This window comes from Stegastes partitus, unplaced genomic scaffold (genome assembly GCF_000690725.1).
Source record: "Stegastes partitus isolate 25-593 unplaced genomic scaffold, Stegastes_partitus-1.0.2 Scaffold132, whole genome shotgun sequence".
NCBI lineage: Eukaryota > Metazoa > Chordata > Actinopteri > Pomacentridae > Stegastes > Stegastes partitus.
The window spans coordinates 867,746-876,924 of NW_007577863.1; the positions used below are offsets into that span (position 1 = coordinate 867,746).

Sequence of the window (9,179 nt, forward strand, 5' to 3'; positions counted from 1 at the left end):
GTGGTTATTCAGGAAACACGCCCAGATCAACCGATGATAGTCACAACTTAACACAGACACACGCTGCCTGTTTAATAATGACACACAAATCATATTATTGTCTCACCAAGCAAAACACACAACATAGAACCAGGCTGTGTTGTGTGTCAGTCTGTGCATTCAGTGTCAGAGATCCAGAGCAGAAGTTGAAGCTTAACCCGGGTTTGTTCACAGAAACACACACGCAGCAGCCTCTCACCACAACAACACAAAGCACAACATTAGTTTGGTTTGATAAAATGCATCAGAACAAACAGGCGATATTGTCAGAAGTACTCACTGACAAAACACTAGAAACACGTCCAGTCCTTCTGTAATGTCACACAATCTGAACCGCTGACAATATTTTTTTCTTTCACTTCTTAGAAAATACGATAAATAACACTTCACAATTCAAAAACTCATTTCTCATTCAACCACCTGCAAACTCTGCATATCTTCAGCACACAGTTTAATACATATGGAGGTCAGATTGTGGCTGGAGAGTGAACTGTATGTTTGAGAGTATTTGATTTAAAGACATGCTCCCAGTCCTCCTTGTTCTACATAGAAATATGGCAGCAGGATCACATCAGTGTCTAACAGGGATATTTGTGGCTGTAACGGTCAAATTTAACGGTAGTCCACACACAGCTTTTTCTCGAATACATTTTTTTTCTTATTTCCAAAGATCTTTTACAGTCAGTAATGTCATGTTCCATTGGCAGTATTTTAGTTTCGGACCATGCTATAGCTCTAGCTTGGAGGTTTTGCCTTTCAGCGATAGGATGCCAAGGTGGAGATTCAATTCATCTCTATTACAAGATTCTGCATTAGAATAGAATAGAATAGAATAGAATAGAAAAATACTGTATTAATCCCAGTCTGGGAAATTACTTTGGTACAGCAGCAGAAAATACTATTTAAAAATTACAAATAAAATAGGTGAATAAAATAAAATAAATAAAACAACTGTACAAAATGTGCAATTTGAGAAAATAGTCAAATTATGATGTATATTGAGACGAATGGGCCCACAGCATCCTCTGCCTGGGAAGCCTTGAAAGCAGCGCTGAGAGACTTATACGCTTCTCATAAGAAAAAAAGGAATAATGCAAAACAGAGGGAAATTGAAGACAGAATTAAAAAGGTCGAGACCAACTTAAGAAAAACCTTTTAATGGTGATCACCTTGGATTCTAATACAGTTCAAATATGAGTATAATAGCATCTTGTCACAGAAAGTAGGATTCTCGCTTTTCAGAATGAGACAAAAATGACAAACTGTTTAAAACAGAGAGAGAGAGCTATCATCAATTACCTCAGCCATTAGAACAGATGAGGTCAAATCTGTGGACATCAGTAGTATGTTTAGAGAGTTCTGTATCAAATTGTATCACCAACATAATGCATAGAGACATTTTTTGCAGGGACTGGATCTTCTCAAGAACAGAAAAATATGATCTAAAGTGGGGCATGTACTTCTACAATATCCAGACGTCACAGCAAAGATCAGACGGATGCACAAGAATGTGGATGAGCTGGTATTAGATGTGTTTTGTCTTAGTTAATTTATTCATTTAGTTTTCTTTATTTGTATTATTTTTATATTGTGCTTCAGTGTTTTTCTTTGTTCCATCATTCAGTCAGCTTATTCATTATCTTGTGTATGTTGATTTTAAACTCAGAAAATAAAAATTGCAAATCATGAAAAAAGAAAAAGCTGTCCTGATACGGCCCAAAACAAGGAAGAGCTGAGTGTCCACTACATGATTGTGTTGTGTAAAAACTAGAGGACACTTTGGATGTGTTTCAATGTGGAAATACAAAGTTCTCATGTCAGCTAAGACTTTGTAGTCCTAAATCTGTCTTTGGGGGTTCTGGGTTGTCCCCATATAGAACCCCTACAGCTCTTTGTTTGGCCTTTTTGCTTACTTTCTGTGAACAACTTTGAGTGCAAAGGGACAGAAAGAGACTGAACAGACTGGTGAGGAGGGCCGGTTCTGTCCTGGACTGCTCCCTGGACCCCATAGAGGAGGTGGGTAAACGGACAACCCAATTATTCTATTCTATTCTATTCTATTCTATTCTATTCTATTCTATTCTATTCTATTCTAAATTCACACTCACATTCTCAGTACTCTTCTGTTCCTAACTATCACAACTGCCTGAATAAAGAGTCACCTTGTACCTGTTTGTAAGTTATTGTTGTTTATGTCACTATAGGCAAGGAAGACATTTACTGATGACAATGTCCGTTGCTGGTTTTTGTTTTTACATTATGTTTTATTTACTAAGAAACCACAATGACAGTAAGTGAAGAAAACTAGCTTTCGCTTTCCCTTTGACTTTGTTTACACATTTATCCTCTCATTTATCCTCATTTGTACAGCCTTAGTTATAACTACACATCTGCAGTAGCGACTTTATTTGAAAAGGCCTTAGAGACTTACATAATGGTACGTAAAAATCACTAAAAAAACAAACAAACAAACAAAAACAGAAAGTTGTCAAGAACAAATCTTACAACAAAGCAGTAAAAATGCACTTTTTCATGATGAAATCTACTTGACTACCCAAACAAATGCCTGTAAGACAAGACAGAAGAGGAAGAAATAATTAGTGATTATTTTAATCATCTTAACATGATTGAAATTGTGTTTATGTGTGTTCTTGTTGAGGCCGTGACTCTGGGATTTCAGGGGGTTTCACAGGCGTTAACAATCCACTGTAAACCAAACCTGCTTCGTCATAATTTACCTGGAAACAGCACGGGAAAAATCACTGATTGGCCAGCGTCATGTAGTGGGCGGGACTACAGGACGGGATAATACCGTTTTGCTCAGTATTTTCATTTTAGTAGGACGCGCTTCTCAGAGTGGGCAGCTGGACACGCACTTTAGAGCTGAAGACAAAGACAAACCAGATCTAACAAAATGAAGCTGGTGTTGTTCGCAGCAGCTGTTGCAGCACTCTACTGCTTGGTAGACTCCAAACACAGTAAGTAGTTTGTTTTCTTTTTTTTTTCTCTCTTTATATCAGTTTCAGCCTTCCTGTCGTAATGTTGTTACGAAAGAAAGAATGTCCGAAACTTTGTCCCAAACATGGTGGCGTTTTATCTTTGATGGCTTTTCGTAACCTTCATATTCAGGCTATATGTTTTTGATAGACAGCATAAAAAATAAAGACAATTTGATAGAAGGCTAAATTTAACCATACAGCGTGTTTTTTTTTCTTCTTACCAGAGGCGATTAAATATGAAGTCCCAGCAGCTAGAGTTGATGTTAGGAACACATTTAATAAGAAGAAACATTAAAATCTGTCGTGTTTTATTTCGGTGGAATTCCCCGCAGCGCTCTGCTTTTACTTTCGTTTTCCTGTAAAGGCAGCAGGGCTGTGACTGGGCCTTCACTGGCCTCAGGACGGTTCAAACCAGGTCACCTCCATCTCATCTCCTTCTCTGTCACACATCAAAAACTAGAACATCTGTATAGTTTATAGTTGTACAATGTCCATAAACTTTCAGAATCAAGTGGAGCAAAGCAGGAAGATTGGCTTTTTATTCTCTTTACTGTACTTTAAAATGTTTAGGCGTCCTTTGTGAAGACAGCAAGTCAATGTCAAGTTGATTTGGAAATCAAAGTAATCCAACAAAGCCCGTCAAAATACAGATTTAAAAAAAATTTAATATACGCCACTCGACTAACATGACACTGTGCCAGCTGAGTGACTAGCTGAGCGGCCGGTGTTACGTAAAGCAGCTAAACTTCTTACACCAAGAAATGTTAAAATCATGCATTTATGAAGGAAAAACACATACAACTGTCCAGATGCACAGTTTACAAAATCAAAATCAGACAATACAGCATAAAAAATAAAATAAATTACACAACAAATACCCACAAAATAAATATCACACTGGACTGACCTGGACACTAACGATAGCTGAAGTTTATTTTGGTGGTTCCAGCAGTTTCTAGAAGCTTTTTCTCTGAGTTTGTTCAAGAGTTGAAGCTTCAGACAACAGCAGGGTCCACATGACGCTCAAGGTGAAGAGAGGTGCGCAACAATCTGCGTGTAGTGTAACTTTACTGTTCATAATGATGAATAGTTCCTGATCGAAAGGGGACAAAAGTCATAATCTGTTCTTTTATTACACGTCAGGCAGGTAATACAGTTTTAGAGTTGGATTATTTGTTACACAGCAGAGTCCCATTATATAATCTTATTTATTAAAGTCTAATCTGTTTACTAAAGTCAAAAACACTTTTGTACTTTCTATCAAATGTATTATTTTTTTCAAATTTTCTGCCTAAAGTCAGAACTTGAAGCAGCCGTGTGCGTGTTTCCCATAACTATAGAGCCCATTTCCTGTGTAATGATTACGGCAATTAACAAAATATGGCAACAGGTACGGCGTAAAAACACATTTTATTTTGCCACAAGTTGCTTCTTAAAGGAGAATCGAGGCCAACTATAAACACTGCAGTTTAGCTGGCTCATCTGACGTGAGCTGCCGTGGATGAGAGACGTTTGCATCGTAAGTTCTGATTTATTTGGGTCAGGAATATGGAACGGGTCTAACAGTTGACACAATCTTAATTTATGCCGCTTAACTAAAATTACAATGTGTCTCACAAACAAGTGAAATTTACGGCAGCGAACTAATTCGTTCACAAAATGGCGACTTCCCCTGACAATAAAGCTCTGACACATATCACTTTGTTGTTGTTGTTGTTTTTTTGTCCGTAGTCAAAAATCAGCATGTTTTCTAAGTAGGAATCAAACTGTGAACAAAACATGAGCTTGTTCTATTGTTTTATTGTCATTGGTTTAAAATAGAACAGCCCAAATGGGATTACACTGAACACAAGTACTGTTGGTTTGATTTTCAATATTAATGAACACTTCAAAAAAAACTCTCTCATTCCCCTTAATCAAGAGGACCGTCACCGTGGTGATGATTAGTTTCATGTTTATTTATTTATTTTTTCCTATTTTGTCATTTAATTAGTTCTAGTTAGGAAGGACAATCAAGTGTGTAAAACAAAGACTGGTACTCATTAGATCACCCTGTGTGCCCTGTAACCAGAAGATAAGCATCCCATGTTTCTGTGCTGATTTTTATTTTAATTTTTTTTAAATTTCCACCCCTCTCTTTCTTTGTTCCCTTTAGCTCCTCCCAAGGTCCAAGTCTACAGCCGTAACCCAGGACAGTTCGGAAATGAGAACACCCTGATTTGCCATGTGAGCAACTTCCACCCCCCAGACATCACCATCGAGCTGCTGAAGAATGGTGCCGAACTCCCTGATGCGACCCAGACCGACCTGGCCTTCAAACACGACTGGCACTTCCATCTGACCAAAAGCGCTCCCTTCACGCCAGCAGAGGGAACCAAGTATACCTGCCGAGTCACTCATGGAGGGGTCAGCAAAGACTATGAATGGGGTGAGTTAGGGTCACCCAAGATGTGGGTGCGACACACGTTTAGTTTCAAGAAACTGAATCGGCAAGTAGTACAGCGAGTGAAGCTAGCAATAGAGAGGAGCCTGAGAAAGACGCCAGGATAACAATAGATAGTTACAGTGTTACATTTCACCAAACACATGTAGCTTAGACTTATACTGATATGAAGCAGGGAAGAAAAACAGTATTTTAAAACTGTATATAACAACCTCTTTATGCCTTTTTTTAAAATTACAGAACCAAAGATGTAACCGTCAGTGGAGGCCCTGATTGGTGAGTTTACTGCTTTATTAGATTTCTTATTTTAATCCACCAGGAATTTTCACAGTTGGTCGTTTGTCATTATCTCCTGTGTGACGACTTTTTCTTTTTCTCTATTCAGAGTGAAGTCCTCTCCATGCGTCTGCTGTTATTCATCATACCTTCAATGAACAGGATAACTTTTTCTTCTGACTTTCACACTTTTTTTTCTCACCAAAAAAAAAAAAGCTCTCACATTTAGCTGACAACAAATTTTGAGTTGATATCTGAGTATGACTTATGGTAGGGGATGCAGGTTATTTGACCAATTATTTTTGTATGATATGAAATATCTTGTGTTTGATAAGAAAAAATGATGTGCGTCTAACGCTGAAATGCTCTTTTGATTCTGTTTCTGCCTAAATAACTTTTCAAAATACTAAGCGTTCAATATTACATGACGGGTTTTCTGTCCGAAGTGTTTGCTGGAATTCTGCTGAAATGTATAAAATATGTGCTCATCCCCTCTTTGAAATAAATTAATCTGAAAAATGTATTGTCTTTTTTTTTTTCAAGCAAACCTTAACAGTTTACACTTTGATTAAAGGGATAATAATAAAAAGGGTAGGTGTCGTTTATGTCAGGATAATGAAAACACTTCAGGGAGCCATGTTACAAAGAAGTCCCTTCAGACATTTTGTAGGTCACCCAGATTTAGTGTATTTCTCTAATATAGATTCCATATAAATGTGTTGTATACTGTATATATTCTATCAGTTTCCCTTTGCACACACATTAAGTTCATATGGAACGTGTTGTTCCACTTAAGAAGTCTGTAATTGTACGCCGAGTTCAGAGAAAGTGCATCACCCTATAAATTCACTTCTCAAACCTGTTTATTCACACATATGTTACACTAATGACCAGCATCAGCAACAGAAATGTTAAAATATATTTAGTATTAGTAAGGAGGTCAGGTGTTCTCAAATAGACCAAAAGTAGCTCTACTTTATCCTTTTTATGACTGCTTTGGTGAACACAGTATGTATGACAGAAATATTATTGAGGCTCTTGTTTGTTTCAACTTATTTAAAATGGAAAGCAAAATGAAAGTTCCACCATCTTGACCCATACAAGGAAAAGGTGTGCTTGTGCAACTTTAAGTAATAGTTGACACCAAAATAGTCTCCATCCTTGAGACGGCCAGAGTGTGCGGCACAATGATGGAAAGGAACAGAGACCACAGAAGAGTCCGGTAAAGTACAGATTTATTTGTTAATTACATGTAGAAATTAAATATTTCAACACAGGCTGGTAAAAGGGTTGAGGAGCCAACGCCTTAGGGGTTAGTCACTATCACCTGCAAGGTATAACAGAAGAGTAATTATAAATCAGGCTTTAATTGTTAGAATTTCTACAATGGTGTTTATGTAGTTCGCAAGAAGCGCCGCACCTACCTACATGTTTGGAGCCAAATGAGATGAATCCGGCTTCAATTCACCACCTCACCATGTGTGCTGCCGGTTTCCAAAATGTTTGTGCACAAGTGCTTCTGGGTCTAATACACCGAAAGGGCAAACCCAAGCGCCATTTTGGAGTCATACACTAATCCATGCTTGTCACAACAAACTCGGCCTCAAAGTGCCATCTGCTGTCAGTGTGTGATTTAGCACCGGTTCAGCCTGTACAGACAAGTCCCGAGCTGAACCTGTCTTTATGAGAAAGCTTTCATAGCAACTTTTTAAATGTCATCTATAATCAAAGTTTTTTGAAACAAACTACTGTTTCAAATGAGGATAAATTTAAACAATCTTCATAATTTTTGCTTGAACTTTGATTTTTTAGTGTGGTCTCAGTGTAAACTTACCTCTCATGCTTACCTCTGAAATTGCTGATCAGTAATTTCATCCAATGAGTTGAACTGCTTTCTTTCATTCCTTCACAAATTTGCAAATTACAAAAAGAAAAACAATATTACATGATTTAACAAAGGCTGCAAGGTGGCTCGGCGACCTTCTTGCTGCGAGGCAACAGTGCTAACCAACTGTGCCACCTTGTAGCCAAGAAGTTGATCTATAATTAAAATAACAAGTATGGCATTCAAGCAATTTTTCTAACAATGCTTTGTGGATGAATAAAATGCTGTTCTCTTCTAACTGCCAATGACGGCCCCCCAACTTTCTCATGGAGTAAACAATGATGTGTTCTGTAGCCGTCCCAGGTTATGACCCTGAGAGCTAAATGATAAATTAGATCCAGTGGTTTAAGAGTGGAGGCAGGAGAATGCATACAAATTGCATCACCATAATCTAAGACTGATAAAAACCATTTGTTTTCTGCAGCTATGTATTATACATGATTTATTCCTATAAAAGAATGCCAATTTTGCTTTCAATGATTTAGTGAATTCATTAATATGTGTTATAAAGGACAGATTGTCATCGATCCAGAAAACAAGATGACAGTTTTTGTATCGGTGTCCCATTTAGAGTGAAGATGTTTACTGAAGTGTCGGTCAGTTTTCTAGAGAACAGCATGCATTCCGTTTTGTCTGAGTTTAACAGTAATTTAAGATCAATTAAAGAATTTTGCATAGCAGAGAAATACAATTGTAGGTTTTGAACTTCCTGACCAACAGAGGGCGCTGCTGAGTATAAAACAGCATCATCTGCATACAAGTGAATTGAACAGTAGTTAATAGTTTGACCTAATTCCTTTATGAACATAATGAATAGGAGTGGTCCTAAAATAGAACCTTGAGGCACACCTCTATTTACAGACATACAACCAGACTGATAGCCGGCAGCCACAACAGCATGCTTTCTATTATACAGATAATTTGAAAACCAAGTATAAGACTTTTTGTCAAACCCAACTGATTCCAGGCGTTTCAAAAGGAGGGAATGACCCACAGTATCAGAACTCTGCGATAGGTGGATAAAAAAGTGCTGTACAGTCCTGCCTATTGTCTAAAGCAGAAGCAATATCACTGAGGACCTTTGATGCTGCTGACACTGTACTGTGGCCCGGTCTAAAATCTGATTGATACGTTTTTAGGATGGAATGATGTGACAAAAATGTTCTTAATTAATTGTTAACAAGCTTTTCTAGAACTTTGGCTAAGCATGGTCGAAATGGCACGATAGTTATTGATATTGGTGGACAGACCCACCTTGTGTAGAACATATGCTGTTTTCCAAAGGTCAGGGATGGTTTCTGTTAAAATAGTTAGATTAAAAAGATAAGTCAAACACTCAGCCAAAAGTGGAGCTGCGAGTAACAGCAGCCTTGGATCCAGATGATCAGCCCCAGTGGATTTTGCTGACTCAAACAAACTAAGCGCATTTTGTACCTCAGCATTAATAAAATATTATTTTTTAGATCGGCAGATGCGCTTGTTAATCAGTTTAAGTTGATGTCACCCAGGATAAGTAGTTCCAAGTCATCGAATCTGG

At 37.7% G+C, this 9,179-nt stretch overlaps 1 protein-coding gene across 1 annotated transcript; it reads left to right on the top strand.

Annotated features, from left to right (window-relative positions):
* Positions 1 to 2,877: 2,877 nt before the first annotated feature.
* Positions 2,878 to 6,278, top strand: b2m (beta-2-microglobulin). The gene is made up of 4 exons (XM_008278783.1): positions 2,878 to 3,017; positions 5,194 to 5,466; positions 5,722 to 5,757; positions 5,867 to 6,278. Exons 1-3 carry the CDS (start codon positions 2,954 to 2,956, stop codon positions 5,733 to 5,735), a joined length of 351 nt encoding a protein of 116 aa, XP_008277005.1. The 5' UTR covers positions 2,878 to 2,953; the 3' UTR covers positions 5,736 to 5,757; positions 5,867 to 6,278.
* The last annotated feature ends 2,901 nt before the right edge of the window (positions 6,279 to 9,179 follow it).